The 22,976-nt window shown below is 34.4% G+C and overlaps 1 protein-coding gene across 1 annotated transcript in view; it reads right to left on the bottom strand.

The window, feature by feature from the left end:
* The window catches only part of LOC132701962 (lachesin-like), a 114,929-nt gene that overhangs the window by 68,939 nt on the left and 23,014 nt on the right, over positions 1–22,976 (bottom strand). Inside the window, exons 4-5 of the mRNA XM_060670321.1 lie at positions 10,562–10,732; positions 4,917–5,045 (exon numbers count right to left, since the gene is read on the bottom strand). Coding sequence (XP_060526304.1) covers positions 4,917–5,045; positions 10,562–10,732 — 300 coding nt within the window. The remainder of the gene's footprint in view (positions 1–4,916; positions 5,046–10,561; positions 10,733–22,976) is intronic.

Raw genomic sequence — 22,976 nt, 5'->3', positions numbered from 1 at the left:
TCAGCATTTAAGTTTAATAATGGAGAGGTATTTAAATCTACTTGATCGTTAAGCAATACATTTGAATGTCTCATTTTGTTACTCTCCATGGCTTATAATAAATTTAATTTTCTACCCTTTGTGGCTGTATGCAAAATATCAAAATTGTCGTCAAAAATGTGTTTTTCTGTGTTTAAGTGTGTAGCATAATTAGAATCTAGACTATTGCTTTTAAACGCTCTTTTATGTTCGTTAATGCGTTACTTGAAGGATCTACCTGTTTGTCCAATATAAATTTTAGGACAAGATCCGCGTTTAAACCTGTAGACACCTGATTTTTGAGATTTTGGACATTTCGTTTTATTGTTTTTTAAATATTTCCCTATTGTGTTGTTAGTTCTGAAAGCTGTTTTTAAACCACATTTTGACAAATGTTTTGAAACTTTTTCACTATAGGTATTTAAATCTAATTGATCGTTAAGCAATACATTTTAATGTCTCATTTTGTTAATCTCCATTACTTCCAATAAATTTAATTTTCTACTTTTTGTGGCTGTATGTAAAATATCAAAATTTTCGTCAAAAATGTGTTTTTCAGTGCTTAGCATAATTAAAATCTAGACTATTTTTTTCAAACACTTTTTTATGTTCGTTAATGCGCTTCTTGGAGAATGTACCTGTTTGTCCATTATAAATTTTAGGACAAGATCCGCATTTCAACCTGTAGACACCTGATTTTTGAGATTTTGGACTTTTCGTTTTATTGTTTTTTAAAAATTTTCCTATTGTGTTGTTAGTTATGGATGCTATTTTTAAGATTTGAACTGAGGTGGCTTTTACTTGATGAAAATCCATTTATCAAAATAAATAAGAACTAAAAGTTCAGATTTTCACGAAATTATATATTATGACATGACAATTGTTTCGACAACACCGTGTCTTTATCAAATGTGACATTTGATAAAGATAGTTCTTTTTTTTTTGCTATTTTTAAGTCACATTTTGACAAATGCTTTGAAACTTTTTCACTGGATTCTACTATGTATGTCATTGTTTTAAATTGTTCGTGTTCTGTATTAGGTTTCGGATAATTAGAGTTTAATGTTGCTTGGATTTGTTTTTTATTGCTAATTTTATCGATAAGGGACGGATTGTAGCCGTTGTTCAGTGCAGTTTGTTTAATGATATTAAGTTCTTTGTTGTAATTTTCTGCTGAGAGTTGCGTATGAAGAAGTCTGTGTATAAAAGAGTCAAATGCAGACATTTTGTGTGTATAAGGGTGATTTGAGTTGTTATGTATGACTGTGTCCGTGTGTGAAGATTCATGATAAATGGAAAAATCTAATTTGTTTTGGTTAGTTAGTTAGTTAGTCTGTTATCGATAAAGTTATAAATTAAAAACAAATCCAGACAACAGTAAGCTCAATTTATCCGAAACCTAATACAGAATACGAATAATTTAAAACAATTACATACATAGGAGAACCCAGTGAAAAAGTTTCAAAACACTTGTCAAAATGTGGTTTAAAAACAGCTTTCAGAACTAACAACACAATAGGGAAATATTTAAAAAACAATAAAACGAAATGTCCAAAATCTCAAAAATCAGGTTTCTACAGGTTTAAACGCGGATCTTGTCCTAAAATTTATATTGGACAAACAGGTAGAACCTTCAAGTAACGCATTAACGAACATAAAAAGCGTTTAAAAACAATAGTCTAGATTCTAATTATGCTACACACTTAAATACAGAAAAACACATTTTTGACGACAATTTTGATATTTTGCATACAGCCACAAAGGGTAGAAAATTAAATTTATTATAAGCCATGGAGAGTAACAAAATGAGACATTCAAATGTATTGCTTAACGATCAAGTAGATTTAAATACCTCTCCATTATTAAACTTAAATGCTGACAACAACTTTAATTAAAGTTTTATTGTAATTTTTTGGTATATATAGTAGCAGGTAGTTTGTAAATATCACATTTGATAAAGACACGGTGTTGTCGAAACAATTGTCATATGAATCTGAACTTTTAGTTCTTATTTATTGTGTTAAATGTATTATCATGAAGTAAAAGCAAATTCAGTTAATTTATGTTTGATAAGTTTATTCCAAACGCCCTGTATACATGTTACATTTTTGGAAACTTTCGAAGGTCTTTAACAAATACATTTAACATTCCAATATATTACTTTTGGAAAAGCTATCGTCTGTGGTAGACTGCAAATTTAATTGAATATAAAAAAACAGGTAATTAGATTAAAGATATTTTCATCTACGTTGAATTGTTTAGTTTTTATACACGCTTACGGTAGAAAAAATGCAACAAGTAAAAACGTTTTACCCAAAAACAATTGAGAATAGAGTCGTCATCAACGACGAAAATCTCCAGTATTTAAATTGTTGCATTAAAAAAAAACATTTTTGGAATAACTTTTTGTGACAACCTGTCTAACAGGTGATATCAACTTTGGATGGCAGATGAAAACCCTTACGACATTATACATTCAAATTTTGGTGCTCCCTGTATATATGTGTATGAAAGTTAGACAAAAGATATATCACGTTTTTTTCTAAAAATTAACGATCACAAAAGAGTATATTATACAACACGTTGGGCAAAGTTTTTAAGTCAATGCCTTTTACCAACCAGTTGCATATTTTTGGTATTTTTTATATTATTTCTCTACATTACCTACTGTTATAAAAAGCTCTAAAAATCTTTTATAAAGGATATTCACGATATTCAAGGTAGCCAATAATTCGTTAGTAAGATGTAACTTTCATTTGTTTATTATTCGTTTTTATGACGTAAAGAAGTTCAGCAAATTGTATTTCATTCAAGTGTAATCAATGTGATTAATTATGCTTAATTAAAAAATATAATATAAATTTTTCTTTAAAGCCTATAAATTTTTATAAAGGGAGTTTAATTAAAAAAAAACTTAACAAATTTTTCTACATTTTATCTCTTTGATAAAGTGAAAAATAACGAAAATAGAATGGAAAATATTTAAAAACAAAACAGGGTTATGAAAATGTTGTCAATATCATGTTAAGTTTTATGAAATGGTGGCACAATGTCGCGAAAATCAGTACCCAAAAAAAAAAAAAAAAATATATATATATATATATATATATATATATATATATATATATATATATATATATATATATATATATATATATATATATATATATATATATATATATATATATATATATACTATATATACACGGAGGAAACTTGTCAATTTGGTGGATATTTTTACTTAGATATTTACCACTGTTCCAAAGTTGCTTATACTCTCACCAATAATATTCTGCTTCATTACTTATTATCATATATGTCCCGATTGTCCCCCACATTTCCTCCCTATTCTCCCATATTCTCTTGGTAATTCCTCAGGCGGTTAATATTTGGTAGGTGGTAGATATTTATTTAAGGAAGTCTGCCTAACAGGCATGAAGTCCAACTAACGGGTAGGTTGTAGTACAAAGAAATAAATTGCTACAGAGGCATTGCAAGTAATGGTGATATGGCAAAACTTAAGTCTAGCCTAACATAAACATTAAATCTAATAAAAAAAAACAGAGAATGGGAAAAGACTGAAATTAACAATTATAGTTAATGAGACAATAACAATAACTTTGCGAAAAAAATGTCCAAATCCTGTCAAGCATTGTATTTGGAGCACATTGAGAAAATATGTGAATTAAAATATTATTTCTTGGTGTGGGCAGAAAGAATGTTACTATGTCTAGAGTTAATAAGGGGAACCAGAAAATTTAGTCTATGTAATAATAATAATAATAATAAAATTTTGAATAAAGTTATTAAATAATGGTAATCATGTCGATCGACACGACCAAACCACTGATACTTGACGTATAAGCTATATAATACTTTTATCACTTCTGTATTTTCAAAGTCTCTGGTGCAACGTACGATAAATCCAGAGCTTTTTGAGTTTTCTGCCAGGACCTTATTGATATAAGGAACAAATGATATTACTCCCGAGTCACAAAAAGAACGGGAGAGACTTTTATCAAAAAGATGATAGTCATATCTTACATCATGGTTGTATTAAGTTGCAAGTTATTATCTAGGGAAAAATTGTTCATTTGCTCCAAACTGACATTAAGGTCCTTTCCAGTGTCATCAACGAAAATGTTGAATAATAATTATTGGGTCTTGAGGACCGCCTGAAGAAGCAATGTATTCATCGAAAGTGTTGCCATAGAGATACGAGTAGACGTACTGAGGGCGGTTAGACAAGTAAGAAGAAAACAAATTAACAAGCAATTCAGAAAATCCACAGGCAGGGAGCTTGTGGATTAGAAATTTGTGATCAAGGCAACCAGACGCTTTCGAAAAATCAAAATATATCAAGTGCATTTGAGAACCTTCATCAATAGCCTCGAAAACTAAGACATAATCGTTATATTGATAATGGTGGACCTTCCTTTAAAAAAACATGAAATATTTTGTCCTGTAGGAATGTTTCTAAAAGTTTACAGGAATTGGAGATAAGAAAAACATATTAAAAAGTATTACAAGCGGTTTAGCCAGAACAAAATGACAGTCATGTATAAAGAATGCTGGTATTAAATTTGGAGCCATTGTAAATTTAGTTTTAATTAAGAGCTTTTTTCATCTCGTATTCGAAGAACATATTCATGTTTATATTTTCAGAGTGGTTTAAATTACTAATACCATAAAATTGTTGAGAGAACTGCCGTTAGAAAATGACTATCTAAAACAGTGCAAAAGAGTTGAGTATATCTTGCTGAGTATGTAACTCGGTGTCATTAAATGAATATAAAATTCTGACATTACTAGTATACAAAAAGTCAATTCAAGAGTATGAAATGGTCATATTATCATTTCGTCGCTTCTATAGCGAAAAATAAGTATATCCTACTTACAATTGACGTTCAGAGCGACCCGTTTGCTAACCGCAGGTGGTACGTCGTTGATTGCGATGCACAAATATGTGCCCATTTGCGTTCTGTCAACTCGCCAGAAATGAAGGCTGCTCCCGTTGTAGGATTCGACTGAAACAATACGTCGCATTGCTATTTTTACACGAGTACGGGTACATATCCCCATCTATCGGAACAATTTCAATTATATTAAAGTAAAAACAGTTTAACAATTTGTTCACTCACAGTACCAAGAGATTATTGATAAAATGGCGACATTCACACCAACGAAAAGATGTTTTGATAATTTCCCGTAGTTCAAAAGTCCATTGTTTTTAAATTACTGCAGAAGAGGAAGCGAAACCACCCATCAAAAGTCCAAACAGGTCGGTAATTCATGAGTAAGATATTTTCTTTAACAAGGAGCAATTAATATACTGTAACGCATTTCTCTAGCTATCGCCAGGTAAATTATTAATTAACATTATTAATTAGATTCATTACATACTATTTACAAAACTTCTGTTGTTGAGTTGAACTCGCTAACGTTTCCCCAATCATACTTTTGACTTCTTCAGAGTTTAACGGAAACTGGCTCGCATTTCACTCTGTACCTGCTTATATATTGAGTGGCGGTTAAGATTGTTTGGTTGCTTATACATTTCTATAGATTCCGTTGATAGGAGAATTTATTACATGCAAGAATTTTAGTTTTATTTTATATTTATGTCCAGTTTCGTGATTGTGTTCGGCAACTGTTGATGAGTTAATTTGTCTTAAAACTTCTGGCATCACAAATGAAATTTTGTCTTTGATGGATCGAAGATGTTGAGAGATTTTTGGACAAGTAGTAAATCTAGTTTTGCCGTTATATTTCTTAAGAATTTTTGATATGTGGTCAGTGACGCTATTGGAAGGTTGTAGTGAAGTGTATTTTCCTGATGGAATGCTTAATATCCTTAATGTGGATATTATTAGAGAAAAGAACAGAGGTAAGGTGTTTTAATTCTGGGTTCAGTGACTCGGGCTGAGATGTTTTTTGGGCCGGATGGTGATGTGACAAAGCATAAAGCTATGGGTCTGTGTGCGTAGGTTTTCTGTAAACACAATGACCTAATGTTAGGTCTGACTTTCTATTGATCAGAATATCTAAGCATGGGAGGTTGTTATTAGTTTCTATTTCAATAGTAAAACGTATGTTAGGGTGCATAGAGTTTAAATGTCTAAGAAAATCTACTACGGATTCCTGACCATGAGGACAAATAACAAAAGTATCATCAACGTAGGGTTTCCATAATTTTGGTTTTACATGGAAGGAGTCGACAGTTTTCTTCTCAAAGGCTTCCATAAATATATACGCTATGACTGGTGATAATGGAGATCCCATAGCTGTTCCCGAAGTTTCGCAGTACTCTACAGCACACTTATTGTGGCCAAAATTATTTATTAACATTTTGTATTGTGAATGAACTTCAGAAACGTGTTTTGCTTGTTACTGTTACTCCAAGGATATTTTTTTATAGAAGCATCAACATATGTATCCCAGAATCGTACACGTGCTCTTCTGAACAAACCTCTGTTAAGACACAGACAGACAGAACTTGAATAAAAAACTAAATTAATATGATACCTAACTAAGATTCTAGTAGGACATGCATGATCGTGTATCATCACTTGTGCACGTTCCCCTTTGACTAAATTTGAGAAGAGAATATTGTGTAACACTTTTATAAAATTGCGACTTGTTACACTCGCTTAAGTTATTGCCTTTGCGTGCATTTGAAACCATTGGGTCACAAAAACAATATCTTTAAAAGAAAAACGACATATATGTGTATTTACAATTTTACTTACTTCACAAATGTTCACTGTCCAACTCTAAGATTTCCAATTCTAAGGAATCAAAAAAATTGTCTATTTTCGACGACTCCCTATCTAAATCTTCTAATTTATCCTCATCAAGACATAGGGATTGAATAAATCTTGAACTTGATTTTCTTATTTTAAGGGACAACGAAGATGTGAATGGGTCTGAGGTATCCATTGCTCGATTAAATATATCGATCAAGTTATTAATTCTGCTGCTTTTTCTGACATCCTGCTGGTATATCTTATTTCTAAGCATCCTCACCAAAAAAAAAACCTATCGACAACACATGGTTTTTGAATGATTTGTTTATTATGTACAATAATTTTGTGAATGGTGGCAGGCATTGGAAATCATGGATATGTTTCCATGAAAATGTGATCAATCTCGAAACAGTACGCCCCAGAAATGATATATCAAACTGTAAGAAACACCTGTTATCTCTGCAAATTCTTGAGCATTGGAAAATGCAAAGTCAAAACGAGACCAAAATAAATTTTGGATGAGCTTTTTTCGCATTTTGAAAGATGCCTTATTTTCTGAAGCCCTCACTTGCCAGATTTTTAATTCAATTCTGTAAGAAATGTGCACGACGCACTCAAAAATCTTATCCAGCAATGCAGGGGGCTTATACCATAATGAACTGCATTGTCCTTTGTTGCAGAGTTGAGGTCTTCAAAATTATTAGTAGTTAAAAATTTTGCTTTTTATTTTGCTTAAGATTTTTCCATCAATCAAAGTCAAGTGTAAATCAAAATGTACTTTAACATGAAAATTGTTGATCCAGGTTTGGTATTCTTGATAATTTCATTATCTTTCTCTTTCATAACATGATCTCTAGTTTCTTTGCCATATTCCAGTTTCAACGGCCTTCAAAACCTCAGAGATTGTGGAATTTCATTATTCCAGAGGATAATGCCATTTGAGTTAGCCTCAAAGGAATTGTGGTGGTAGCGAAAATTCTCGCACCTAGTGTATCTTCAGAAGACATTTTTTGTTTGTATTGAGTCTGCCCTGAGCTTCCATCAAAAGCATAACTCACAACTAACATAGCTGACATCTGGCTTCTAGAAACGCTGAGAAAAACCTCTTCTTGCATAAGTAAAATTCTTTTTGTGGTGTGGTTAAGAACATTTTGCAAGGGGACTTTGGCCGTTGTCTCAGTAACAATGGTATTCGATGGTCGACAGTCTTTTTTGGCCTCCACAATATTATTATATTATAGGCTAGGAATATGTAGCAATTTCGGGCCTGTGCACCCAATCGGATAACCAAGTATTGTTGTTTCGTGAATCTGTTGTCAAGTATAAAAGCAAGTGCATCTTGATAGCTGTACTTCATCGGTTCTTTGGTAGCAAATAATACTTTTTTGATTTTTGATGCACGTATCGCACTTCGTTTGGTCTCTTTCAAAACACCCGACAAATCTTTGCCTCCACTCAACCACTGCCGTATTTACTATTAACTGAATATAGTGATTCATTTCCCGAGATAACTGTAGTGCATTTCTGTGATAGCTCAGTTTTTTCAGAAAAAGGTCATTTTGGACGCCCCACCGACACTTGTTCACACTGTGTTGTCAATTCAGCTTTAGGTTCAGCCCACTTTTCCAAAACTAGTAACCGCTGAAACCAGCTTTTGTATTTTGAATTGAACAAAAACTTGTTCCGTCGCACTTTCTTTCATTTGGCGGACAGATTGACGCAAAAAATACGAGTTTTCTTACGAACATACTTCTTATATTTATTGGGCAATTTATTTTCTTTTATGCTATCTAAAACATATTTGGCAATAGTGGATGGCTTTGCCAATGCTTTTCCTTCGAAACACTAAACATTAGAGAGTTCTTAATTCTTGAACCTGTAGTGACCTAAAAAAAATGTTTTTTCTCTGATGTTTGCACTTGATAACAAAAAAAATTACGCAGTCACAAGGTCAGTATATAAGAGTGCCAAAAAACGTTAACCTCAGAATTATCACTTTTAATCATTTTTTATAGTCCAAACAAAACTTCATAAAAGCAGTTTTTTTAATGAAAAATATACTGCTTCATATTTATATCTATTACTAATTAAAACAAGCAAATATTTCACAGTCTTTTCTAAAAATTTTCATAACCTTACCTGAGTTTGTAATCTCCATTGCAAAAAAAAATCTGCTTTTATTAAAACAAGCATAAACTTGACTTTCAAAGTCACAGCCGCCAATGCATTTTTTATCTAAACCATTTGTAATTTGTAATACCCTCACATTTGAGTTGAGAATTGACTTTTAGACATTTTGGCCAAAATCAGGGGACTATATACTAATGCTTTGTTCAAAAATTTGACCATTATAAGAAAAATACGTTCCAGACAAGCATTGTTCAATTGAGGTGAGAAGGTTTGGTTCCAGATTCTCGGATTTTAATATATCTGAAAAGATTCTCAGAGTTTCGGGAATATAACCAGAATATCTTGTGGAACTAATGTAATGCTTGTTAATTGTTCAATGAAGTGAAAGGTATTATGTACGAGACTATCAGTTTTCCCTGTAAAGGGTTTTAATATAGAAGCTAGAGATTATTAGGGAGTCTCTAGAGACGAGAAATTTTAGAGTCGTGAGGGGTGACAGGCCTTTTCACTGGGTCTGACAGAGAAGAAGCCTTAATAACAGATTTCAGGTTGCGCTCCATATATGACGATTGATCCATCTGTGAGAATATCTTAAATCTTTTCCTGATATTCATTTGTGTTCATGACCATCATAGAGCATTTCCTTTATGAGCTATTAGGATTACGATGTCGGGATTAGATTTTAGAGATTTTAGAGTAATGCGTTGTGGCTTTGGAATACTAGATTTAGGAGGTTTTGATTTTTTAAGACTGGACATTATTTCCTTTTTGGAGGTAATCGTGGGACAAGGACGAAGTTGGAACCTTTTGCAAGAACTGATTCTTTCTTGTGCGATGATACTTTTATCACAGTGTTGGGTAGTTGATAGGAGTTTGATGGTTTCACTAGTACTGACGTTAGCTTCTCAAATTTCTGAATGTGATTAGAAGATAGAAGATAAACGAAGATTGGAAGATTTGCCACGGATCATATTTGAAAGGGTATTCAGGATGTAGAGACAGAAGGGTTTTATTGATATGATCTATTTCCTTAAGGGTATGATGATTTTTTTGTAGCAGTAAAGCTAAATTAGATTTTTGAAGAATTTTATAAGCGGATGAGGTTTTTGACATGATGGGATATTTTAAGAAAATTTCTGTACAACGTAGCAATCTTAAAGATCTTACAACTTAGCTCCGCCCTCTTAACCAATATATAAACACGTACGGAGAAAAATGCGAGCCAGTTTCAGTTAAGCTCTGATGAAGCCAACAGGATGATCGGCGAAACGTTAGCAAGTTCGACTAAACAGCAACCGATGCAGTAAAGTAAGAGAAACATTTTCTGCTCTCTCATTTGATTTGGTGCCACAAATGTTTCTAGGGTTGAAGTATGGTTAGATATGGAGTGCGACAAATGTTCTTTAGAGTTGAATATACTAAGGCATGGAAGAAGACGTAAAACACGTACGACCATTCTGTTCAGCTAAACAATCATGCAATGCAATCCCTCAGCACTATCCGGATCTTCTGTTTCACTCAGCGCTCGTCTAAACAGCATTGCGGAATAAGTGTTGGTGATGAAAATACGGAACAGTTATGAGTTGGATACCAGATTCCAAAATAGTAAAAATAACAATAGGAAACATATTTCCTAAAGTCTTCGACAGGATGCGCATTTACCTTACCTCGCGAATAATTTCTGAATCCCCGTCGGACGATGATGGGCTCTCCGTCCTCACGTCTCCACAAAATCCGCGGGGACGGATGGCCCGAAGCTTTACACCAGAGAGTCGCGTTGTCTCCCTCGGACGCTGACATGTCGCCGCTTGTGTTTTCGTTTTCTATGTCAGGCGGGACTGTAATGCAAACGAAGTCTAATTTACATATACTTACGGATCTACCATTTAAGTTGGATTGCGAGTGCTAGACTGGAGTGAAATCAAGTTGAGGATATACCATGGAGGATTGTTCAAGCTATACGGGACGGAATATTGTCTCGTGCTTTCTAATATACGCGGAGGTTTCTTTTAAAGCTAATAACAAAAATGATAAAGTGTATCAAGCCAACCAATACCTAATTGAAATGTTAATTACTGACTTTTTGTAATATATTATGGAATTCAGTGCGGTAAACGGCATTTGAGTCAGGACTTGGCACGAACGGAGAGCAGTCATACAGAAAGACAGACGGAGAGACAGAGATAGACAGACAAAGAAAGATCGACAGACAGAGATACACAGAGACAGAGACGGACAGACAGAGACAGACAGAAATAGACAAAGATAGCCAGACAGACAGACAGACAGACAGACAGAGACAGACAGCCAGAGACCAGAGACAGACAGACTAACAGAGACGGACAGACAGACAGAGACAAGCAGAGATAGACAGACAGATAAAGACAGACAAAGACAGAGACACAAAGACAGACGGAGGCACACAAAGGCAGAGACAGACAGACTGAAACAGGTAGAGACCGACAGCGTTTAATTAACGAGTGACTTTTTTCTACTCCCTTCTGTAAAATCAGCATGGGAAAGCGTGACTTTACCACTTGAGTTTCGTGTCCCCAGGATCCGAGCCACTTCGGACATTTTCGGGTTATTACCGCTCGGGTTTGGGAGCACTCAGATGTTTTGGGCAGATTTTACCACACGGCTTGAATTTTGACGTTTGTCAATTCTGACGGTCATGTCAGTCAATGCACCCAAAAACTAACAGTCGTAGAAAAAGTACACCACACGTGTGGTAAACTTTTTAATAATACCAGATGTGTTGCATATTATATTTTTTCTATGACCGTTAGTTTTTCTATGAATTTTTGCAAAACAACTCGAATACATTCAATCACAGGAGTGTCAGAACTGACAAACGTCAAAATTCAAGCTGTGATGTAAAATCTCCGAAAACATCCATTTGTTCCGAAACCCGTGCGGTAATATCCCGGTAATGTCCGAAGAGTCTCGGGTACCTACGACAAGAAACTCACGTGGAAAAGTGACACTTTCAGGACTCTAGAGAGCAAAAAGAATATTCGGGATAACAGCGGCACCGCAATGGAAAACGCAAATAAATCAAATACAATAATTGGAATTAAAGAATATTTATTACAAAATTTTATTTTGAACCCGATATTCAAAATTATTTGCGAAGCCTTGAGTTTGTGTTCTGAGATTACAGGCAAATTTTGTGACTTTGTTTTTGTAAATAAGGAATATGGTTCATCTGAATAGGGACGGGTCACCAACACCACGGGACTATGGAGATAGAGACGGATCAAGATCTTTCCTATACCAAGGAGCAATTAATGTATTGTAACGTATTTTTCCAGTTATCAACAGGTATATTAAGAGTTGGAGTTGAATATACTATAGTATGGACGTAAAACAGTATGACCATTCTGTCCAGATAAACTATCACATACTGCAACTGGATTAAAAACAAATAGTAAATAAATATTTCGTTCAGGGAGGACCGGTTAAGAAAGGCCTGTACCTTATCTCGAAACCTACGGGGGTTGCAGGAAAAAATTAAATATAAAAATTGTTTTTATTAAAATGACCTTTTTTTTTCATTTTTCCAATCGTCAGTTTTTTATATACAGGGTGGTAAAACAAAGGCACATTTTTTAAATTAGAACAAAATACATTTTTATTGCATTTTTGGATAGTCCTTTCAAAGACAAATTCAACGATATATATGAGTATGAGTCTGTGATGCAGCGTTTCGAACGCATTAGTGATCATCTTCAGAATTCGGCTTACGTTTAAACCATCATTGTTGTGTGGCTTATTAACTTTTTAAACTTGTTTCCATCTATTACTTTTACGAAAATAATGCCTTTCTTTAGGCTATGATCAAATTTAAAATATTGCCACGTTTCGTAAAATGATACTTTTCTCAATTTTCTTCATTGAGGCACCCTGTATATTATTGGATATAGCCACTTTAATCGTAATTTCAATTATATAACATAGTACGGGTCTCTGACTTACCGCTTTGGCTTAACGGGAAATTATTTTCCAATAATACATCAATTATTTTACATTCATAGTTTAAGAACCTTGTAAATAATGTCCTTCAATGCGAAAAAACTTTAAAAAAATATATTTTCTATTTATTTTATTAAGTTGCATTTTTATTGTCTATTTTGTATAATGTATAGGAAGGAGGAACAAGTTGACCTATTAGAATGTTAGATCGCCAATAACAAAAGTCCGGCTCTTGCTTTCAGAGCCAAATTTTCTCATAGTCGATTGACAGGAAAAAAACATTTGCCAAAATTCAGTTTCGAACAAATAGCAGTGTTTTAGTGAAAAAAATTAGGAGGCCAACAGTTTTGGATGAAAATATGCATCTAGATATTCTTTTGCATTTTGAAAATACTCCAGACCTCCACCCGCCTTGCCGTTTCAGATGTAGACGCGAGACGAACCACACTTTAAGTATATTTAAAAATTAACAGTTATAAGCTATTTAAATTCACAGCAGTACAAAAACTACAAGAATCGGATTTTAACTTACGACTCCAATTTTGCAATATAATGATGGATAGGCATTTAACATCCGTACGACATTCAAACTTATTAAGGAAAGAAATTCGTTCACTTACACATAATAATATTCCCCAAAGAGAGCATTCAAATTTAATTTGGCAGCAAGATGGCGCTCCTTTCCATCGAAGTGCTGCAATCGGTTGTTTTTTAAACGAAAATTTCAGAGAGTGGATTGGACAAAACTTTTTTTTGTTGGGCACATTGAGAGATATGGTTTACAAAGATAAATCGTTGACAGTGTTATGAATTGCGTGTCAAATGCCATTTACAAATAAAATTAGAAAAATTAATTTAATTAATTTTACTTGTAAGTAATATGCATCAGTAGTTAGTGTAAATTTTTGGAAATCATTTCACGTAGATATTTTAAAGTAGAAATAAGTAATTTTGCGAAATTTGGCCACATTGTGCAAAGCATAATATTTTGTTTTTAATATAACTTCTTAACAATGCTCTAAAACGGTCGTGAATAAGTTGATAAGGAGCTAATTCCCAGTGTCATATCTTAATAATTTAAATCTTATACCTAGTTTTTAATTTTATCTGCCAATTAAGCCGAAACTGTAAGTCGGAGTACCGCACTGTGTTATTTCATTGAAATTGCTATTAAGGTGGCCATTCGAAAATCCAATAATATACAGCGCATCTCATTTAAGAAAATTGAGAAAAGCATCATTTGGCGAAACGTGGCAATGCCGCTTATTTTAAGAAAATATTTCAAATTTGATCATTGCCTAAAGAAAAGCATTACTTTCGTAAAAATAGTAGATGGAAAAAAGTTGCAATAAAATAACGATGGATTATTCGATTGACATGAATTTTATTGATCCGAAAGATAATCTTGTGGCATTACATTTTAAATATGATTTCTGGCATATGACCGCCACGGCTGGCGCGGATGTAGTCCAATCTGGACGTCCAATTTTCGATGACTTTTTCCAACATTTGTGGCCGTATATCGGCAATAACACGGCGAAGGTTGTCTTCCAAATGGTCAAGCGTTTGTGGCTTATCCGCATAGACCAATGACTTTACATAGCCCCACAGAAAGTAGTCTAGCGGTGTTAAATCACAAGATCTTGGAGGCCAATTCAAACGTGAAATTAGGCGGTCACCAAAAGTGTCTTTCAATAAATCGATTGTGGCACGAGCTGTGTGACATGTTGCGCCGTCTTGTTGAAACCACATCTCCTGGACCTCATGGTTATTCAATTCAGGAATGAAATAGTTAGTAATCGTAGCTCTATACCGATCACCATTGACTGTAACGTTCTGGCCATCATCGTTTTTGAAGAAGTAAGGACCAATGAGTCCACCAACCCATAAAGCGCACCAAACAGTCAGTTTTTCTGGATGTAACGATGTTTCGACATACACTTGAGGATTAGCTTCGCTCCAAATGCGGCAGTTTTGTTTGTTGACGTAGTCATTCAACCAGAAGTGCGCTTCATCGCTTACTTGATGATCGTTTGTAAGCATTTGATTTTGTACGCACGTAAACCAAGATCCTTCCGTAAAATCTTCCATAAGCATCTCTGGGGATGCGAGTTATCAATAACGTGGTGCGAAAACGTTCCATGGTTAATCGAATTAACTGTTCTGATGGACGATTTTGTCGACGATAAAATGGACGTAGTGTGCACAGAACCATTATTTTCGAAATAAAATTGCACTATTTGCAAGCGTTGTTCAGGCGTGAGTCTATTCATGATGAATTGCCAAACCAAACTGAGAATAAATCACTTGACAGCTGTTAAATTGCTCGCCATATTGAACTGTAATGCCAACTTAAAATTCTATACATCGAAAAAAAAAACACCCATTATATCGTTGTATTTGTCTTTGAACTATCCAAAAATGCAATAAAATGTAGGGTTACCACACTGTATATGAAAAAGTGACGATTATAAAAAAAAAAGGTTATTTTAATAGACACAACTATTGCATTTAACTTTTTTTGTAAGCCCCGTAGGCTTCGAGGCCATTCTTAAACTAGCCACCCTGTACATAAACTGTATTCGCCACGTTCGCTATAGGTCGTAGCACTGTTTGTTGAACATCGAACAAACTAGTGCTGAGTTTTATCTAAAGCGCTAACGCAAACATAATATAAAATGGAAATAACTCGCCGGCATAAGCGACTTTAATTTCCAAAAACAATAAATTTAAATTTACATGTGTAAACTAAACTCCACAAATTTTGCGAAAACATCGGCTTGTATATATCCGCGCATGACTGGACACGTTTCTCAGTGAAAATTAAAATAAACAATAACCGATCGTGACACGGATTAAAGTGGACCGATTCTAATCCTGACCGGAAGTTTGGAAAGTTGTAGTTAAGGATCGATTTTCCTCCAGCGCCCCGAAATCACCTTAGCAGCGGCGCGACTTAAAGACATTTAAGGTTTGACGAATATTTTAAAAGTTTTCGTCGTTTAATAGGCATTTACTGTGGTAGCATGGAGATTCTGTCAGAAAGAGGAGAAAACGGATACACACGTGGCTACAGTATCTGCTACACATGCTGCTTGCTCTCGTACAATAAACAAAAGGATAACAGCAAACTTCAACTACTGCTCTCCCATCACTATCGATTTTCAGCAATGACATGTCCAAAAATTTCCTTTGGGCTCGCTACAGCATACCCTTCAGATTATCTATCTGTGGCTGCTATCTTTTTCAGAAAGTAAAGTCCACATTTTGCACGTTTGATGCCTGCTAAGAGACTACTGTCTTCCTTTGATATCGATGATATAGTCTCTTAAAGATAAATGTATGCTCATATCATGATTTTCTCTGCCTTTGGTGGCCAGGGCGCTGCATTCAGACCTATAGAAAAGTCATACACTCTCGAGGAAATAGATTGCTTATTTCACAGACATGTTAAAATTTCTACCATCTCGACTAAGACTAAGAGTCAATTTTTGGTTTTAAGGTCATCATTTTATCTGGTCTTAAAATGGCAGCAGTAAGACAAGCAGGGAAAGAATTCCAAAAAACTCAACGTTATAAAGTTACGGGCGTTTAACGACGCTACGCTACTGTGTCCGTCTTAACTCCCCAAAGCTGGAGAAATATCGCCAAGCAAATTCCCGGTGAAAATAATAAAGTGCCGCAGGGAATATACCGGGACTGAATTAGATTTGCATCGATTGTTTCCGAAGAAGTGGAAGATGTAGTGAACTTTTTGTACAGGCCGTCACATAACCGTATTACGCTGATGACGTATTTTAAGCAAACGGAATCGATTTTCGCCTGTTAAATTTATCGAAAGTATCTCGAGCTTGACAGACGAATACTGTAAGGGACAGAGATGGATTTCATTAACAGAAGTTCTAGAGTATCGCATATGCAACGAATAACAAACGACGAAATAAGCCTATAGGAGAAAAAGTGCAAGACCTCTACAGAAATACATAAAACAAGATTGCTTTCGAAAAATCGTCGCTGGGCGAGGAAGGTCGTAGTGCCTAGCGGTTTCGTGTGGTAAAGGGACGGATTGTTTTTCTATCGTGCTCCTGCGGACCACTATGGAACTTTCGCAAAATCGATGTAATTTAATTGTGCATGCACCCTGTATAGAATGTCCTTCACATCTCGTCGAACTTGAAAGTTATAATTTTGCCGAATGATATGTTTTCAAGTATCTCTCGCCCTGTATAATTGACGAAACCTGAAACTCTCACGACACAGTTTACGATACTGTTCAAATAAAATTATCCCATCTTTAACAGTTTTTCATTTATCGCCAATAATTTAGCCACAAAAACGGAAATTTTTAGGATATTTTAGATTTTTTGCCCATAAACGACACACCCTGTATATGATACAATCATTGTTCGAAGTAGAGGTTATAGCCCTGGTTCAAAACTTTAAATAGTAAATGGTTGTCGAGAAAATAAGTTTTTTCTGAAACCATGCAGTGCACCGTAATAATCAATGACTTAATGGCGTCTTGACCGCCCCCGAAATAGCGATTTCAATATGGATTTTTTCAAATATCCCGAGCAGCGTATACAAATACAAAAATTGTAGCTCTTGATGACACCGTTTGAACCGATTAGCCATATTTTTTTACGATTTTTGATTTGCGGCTAATAATTTACTCTGTAAGAAAACAATTTTCTGGGTCTTTTAGATTTTTGCCTATTATTTGGAAACCCTGTACATAATTGAAAAAATGCCTGAAATAAATGTTATTGCACTGCATCTTCTGCGTCTGCCGGTTAAAAAATTTTGCCAATCGGATGAACAATTATGGAGGAAAAAATATTTTTCTGGAAGCTAAAATTACCAAAAAAAAAACGCAATATATTTAAAAAATACTTGGTAATATTTGATTGCGCCCAAATTCTACAGTTTTAATGTGGACATGGACATTTCTCATTTAACACGGAATATCGGGGACACCGATGCGGGCTACATCGCAATATAAAAGAAAGTGAGATCTGAATCATAGTCTTCATCATTGTTCAGTTTATTTGAATTTGCGGCGCACTCTGTATATTTTTGAAAAATTGTCACGAATAAAAGTTTATAGAGCAGTATCTTCTGCTTCTTCTGGTTCAAGAATTTTTTTGGTCTCGTAAACAGTTTTTGAAAAATGATGATCTTTGTAGACCCTTACCCGCGCGATTTTTTATTTTTTTAGAATACTTCCCCCCCACCCCTCATTTTCAATAGGTTCCGTCACAGGGCAAAGCTGCATATATGTGCCAAATATGAAGTCGATTGCTTCACATTTCGGACACTTATCGTGTTTTAAAAACAGTCGAAAATCGCGAAAAAAAGATGGATACATTTCTTACAAGCTTATGTGCCTCGAAAGTTATTCAGGAAAAACCAAAAGACGAGAACGGAGAAAGGAGAACGGACAAACAAACAAAGAAAAAATTTTTTTTCGACGGTGATCATTTCTGTACCAACGGCGATCCCACAGGACCTACCGTTACAGAGATATAAAATTTTTATACGAGCGCAGATACTTTAGAAAATTCGATTTCATCGATTTTCGAAAGTAACAAGGTCGAAAAGAGGAATGGAACTCCCTTACAGATATGAGCTGTGTTCAAAAAGTAAGGTGACTTTTGTAACTGGACGAGCTACGTACATTCGATCTTTGATATTTTTTTGTTGAAGTGGCTGCAGATGTCGGCATCTCTATTGCCTCGTGCCATGAAATTATTTCCGAAGTTTTTGGGCATGAAACTTATAGCAGCAGAATTTGTTCCTAAACTGCTTAATTTTGAACAAAAGGAGCTCTTAAACTACGTCAATGATAATCCCGATATGCTCAAGAAGGTCATAACCGGTGACCAATGATGGGTATATGGTTAGGACGTCGATACCAAAACCCAGTCGTCACAATGGAAGAATCCAGATTCGGCAAGACCGAAAAAAGTACGTCAAGTTCGATCAATTGTCAAGGTTTTGTCTACTGTTTTGTTTTTTTTTGTTGTTTTTTCATTATTGTACATCAAGAGTTCTTACCACAAGGTCGTACGGTCAACAAAGAGTATTCCTTTGAAGTTATACGCAGTTTGCGAGAAGCAATGCGAAGGAGACGTCCAAAATTTTAGGAAAACAATTTATGGATTTTGCACCTGCTCACTCATCGTTGCTTGTGTCTAACTTTTTGGCCAAAAACAAAACAACATTCATGCCTCAGCGACCATATTCTGCGACTTTTTCCTGTTCATAAAACTCAAGAGACCCATGAAAGGAAGGAGGTTTGGCAGGATTGAGGAGATAAAGAAAAAATCACCGGAAGAACTAAAAACTGTACCAGAAAGTGCCTTGGCACAAGTGTATTATACCTTTTTATTACTTTGAAGAGGACAATATTAATTTTGATAAATAAATAAATTCTTTTGGGTAAAACTTAAGTCATCTTAGTTTTTGAACACACCTCGTATATCAAACCTTCACTCAATAAAAAAGCCATTGATAAAGATTCCGACTAATTGACTACATTTTTTTTTCTTTCCCAGAAGAATAAGAAAGAATCAGAATTTTCTAATTTTGTTAGGACCATGAAGAATTTTCCAGAAAAAGTCACTCCCGCTATTGTAATATGTGGATTTGAGGGTGAAACTGAATAGGCAATTGTAACCAGTATTTCAATAAAACATTGCAGATGTGTCAGGTTGTTAGAAAGCTTTTGGCCCCATTTGATGAATCCTGTGCATGTGCTAACAACTGGAACACAGTCGAAGATTCACGACAATTTAAATTTTTGCAGCCAAAATTGACTTAGAAGGAGGAAACGTATTTTCATTCGTGTGTGTTGTACGCATGAATAAATGAACTAGTTTCAGAAATATTTATTAATAAATTACTGTTAAAATGTAATTGTTTCAAAGATAGATAATTCGTAAACCATTTTTTTGACCTTCTATTTTTTTGAATTGAAAACCATAGTTTTATGAAAAAATTGGAGACAAAAAAATTCTCAATAAATCCGTCTATTAAAATTTATTATTATTTATTTTATTATTATTATTATTATTATTAATTTACTATTAAACTTAGTAAAGATTGATAGACGCAGTCTAATTTAATCCCTTCCAATCATTTTAAAAAATATAAAAATATAACGAAATATTTTATTGTATTTTATCTTTTTAAGATAAAAAAATGACAAAAAATTTTAAAAAAATTCTTGTGGCTATGGTTGTGGAATTACTAGTGCTATCTCTACAGAGATCGTCCGAAATCGAATTTAAAAATACAAAATGTTGCTCCAAGGGATCTTCTTGACCTCGTACATGTTAAAGAATGTGATAATTTAGATGATTTTCATATACGAACACTAAAACCCTACAAAAACTAGCATTGTTTCAGGTTTCTTATACTCACAAATACTTTTGCACACTGAATCATAAAAAAAACCTACGAGACTTGCTATGTGTGTGATATTTTTATTCTATTTCCTACTGTTTCTTCGAAAAATTATTTCCTATTCGTCGATTTTGTTATTATTCCATATATGTATGTATTTATTAAATGACCAGTGGATAAGAGAAACGTCAGGAAAAATCTGAGTAAAGCACATATTTCTTATTATTTATTATTCTAGCAGTTTATTTATTAGTCTAACAGTAACCCAGCGTTTATGTACCTAACTACCGTTTATTTTAGGCAAGGAATCACTTTATTTAAGAAAACACCCTGAATATATTTGATCCGAAGCATATTATTAGACCTCAAACCGATAATGATATTTTTTGAAGAGAATATGGACTTCGATATTTATAAACCGTCCACAAACCGGAACTTTTCGCGTACATAATTTATTTTATTCGGGACCTCGCAGATAGGAAATGCAAAATTTGCCGCGACACGACCCGGCAACACGGAAAGGGTCTGGTTATCTCGTTCGCTTCCACGACGCGGCAAACGGAAATTTTACGTTCTACCAACGAAATAAATTAGTTTTACCTCGTCCGACGACTCTGTTTGCGAGCCCGGCGGAGTTCTTTCCGCGGCAATGTAACCGAGAATTGCTTTTACGAACTTATACGTCTAATTTCGTTCCGCAAAATAAAATTCGAAATAATATTGAAACAAAGGAAACCTCCGTATATTTCGATAATGCGAATTTATCATCATTAGGGTTTCCAGTAAAATCAAAAGAAAAAGTTTAATATATATGAAACAAACCATAGATTAATACACTTTAAATCACCCGAATGCTAGTCTATTATACCGGGTGACCAAGCGATAACTATAAATTAAATAAATTTTTCTACTCCCGTCTGTAAAATACCTAATTACCCACCGATCTAGCGTGTGGGAAACGTCACTTTATCACGTCAGTTTCGTTTCCCACGAATTCGAGCCACTTCGGACATTTCGGGGATTTTACCGCACGGGTTTGGAAGCAATCGGATGTTTTCGGAGATATTTCCCACGCTTCCCACGTGTTGTTTTTGCGAAAATGTACCCAAAAACTAACGGTCGTAGAAAAAGCATAGCATGCAACACGTTCGGTAAACTTTTTAACTCACTCGTTTATTAAAAACTCGCTCCGCTCGTGTCAAATAAACTCGTGAGTCAAATGCCGGTTACCGCACTTGTTGCATGATACACTATTAACTTACAAAACAATTAAATAGCACTTCCGGATATTTTTTAAAGAATAACATTTGACAAAAGTAAAAAAAAAGCTACTTTGTTGTGGCTTCTGCAAAAACTTCACATGGAAACCGCCTAAAAGTACAATTATTATTATTTTGTGTTCAATTTAGCATAACTTTTATCAACAATTTTTGAAATATCTGCGATTTAAATTTAAAAGTACAACCAAATTCAAAGTGTGGGACACCGTATGTATTATTTCCGAATAAAAAACAAGCGAAACAAACATTGACAATAACAAATTCTAGAATAAAAACAATTTCCAGTTATATTTAAGGTATTTAACAATTTCAGTAAAATAAACAAATTCGATTGATAAATTTTGACGTAGCACAGGGTTCGCTTGTGGCGTTCACGGGACGTCATGAAAAGTCAAGCGCTGTACTACCAAATGTAAAACAATACATAAAAACAACAAAAAATAACTCGTCCAACAATTTTAGGACGTAAGCTTAAATAACGCTCGACAAACGGCTAACCTTCTCGTCCCCCACAGCCTGGCACTGACCAGTATAAACTTCCGTCACACACTCGCGCACCACCACAATTTGTAACATGTACTTGGATGAAATAATAAATTAAAACGCACGCAATTAAATCTATTCGCATTTAAACACAAAATAATCTCTATTCGAAAAAATCTTCCATTTTTATTGAAGCGATTGCTCATGTGTTATGCCCCATTTATAAGATCGACCTTCCTTAACATGGCCCCAGCAGAAAAAGTCTGAAGGTATCAGGTTAGGCGATTTGCCGGACTATATCGCGCTTTTCATCTAAATATCAAGATAACATATTGGAGTTATGAGCGTGAGAGCGATGTTGTTAAAAGTAAACATTGCTTATTGTGTCAAGAGGTAAATTTTCAGCAAAAGGCATAACATTTTCTTGGATTAATTCCTTTGAGAGTTTAATTGCTTTAAAAAAATGGTGCAATAAAACGATCTCCTAAAAATCCAAGCCAAACATTTATTTGGAAGCCGACCTCTCTCATTAAATATAAATTGTTCCTAGACCAATACCTTGAATTATTTCTCTTAAACAAGATTTCTAAAGCGACATTCATACCAAAAAAGAAGTGAACTTTTGGAATTAGGCATGATGGCCTGTTTCTCAATGTAGCAGTTACGAAAAATAAGGCATGATTTTTTTAAAACTATTGCAAATACTCTGTTGAGGTTTCGCCAATCATCCTGTTGGCTTCTTCAGAGCTTAACTGAAGCTGAAGAAGCAAACAGGACGATACTACGCAACAAGTGTGGTACACGGCATTTGAGTCACGAGTTAAATTGGGAACGAGTGGTTAATAAACGAGTGACTTAAAAAGTTTATCAAAAGTATTGAATATTATACTTTTTCTACGACAGTTAATTTTTGGGTACATTTTTGCAAAACAACGCG

The sequence above is a fragment of the Cylas formicarius genome, unplaced genomic scaffold, assembly GCF_029955315.1.
Source record: "Cylas formicarius isolate icCylForm1 unplaced genomic scaffold, icCylForm1.1 PGA_scaffold_5__7_contigs__length_24384050, whole genome shotgun sequence".
In the NCBI taxonomy this organism is placed as follows: Eukaryota; Metazoa; Arthropoda; class Insecta; order Coleoptera; family Brentidae; genus Cylas; species Cylas formicarius.
This window is presented reverse-complemented; position numbering and strand designations above follow the sequence as displayed.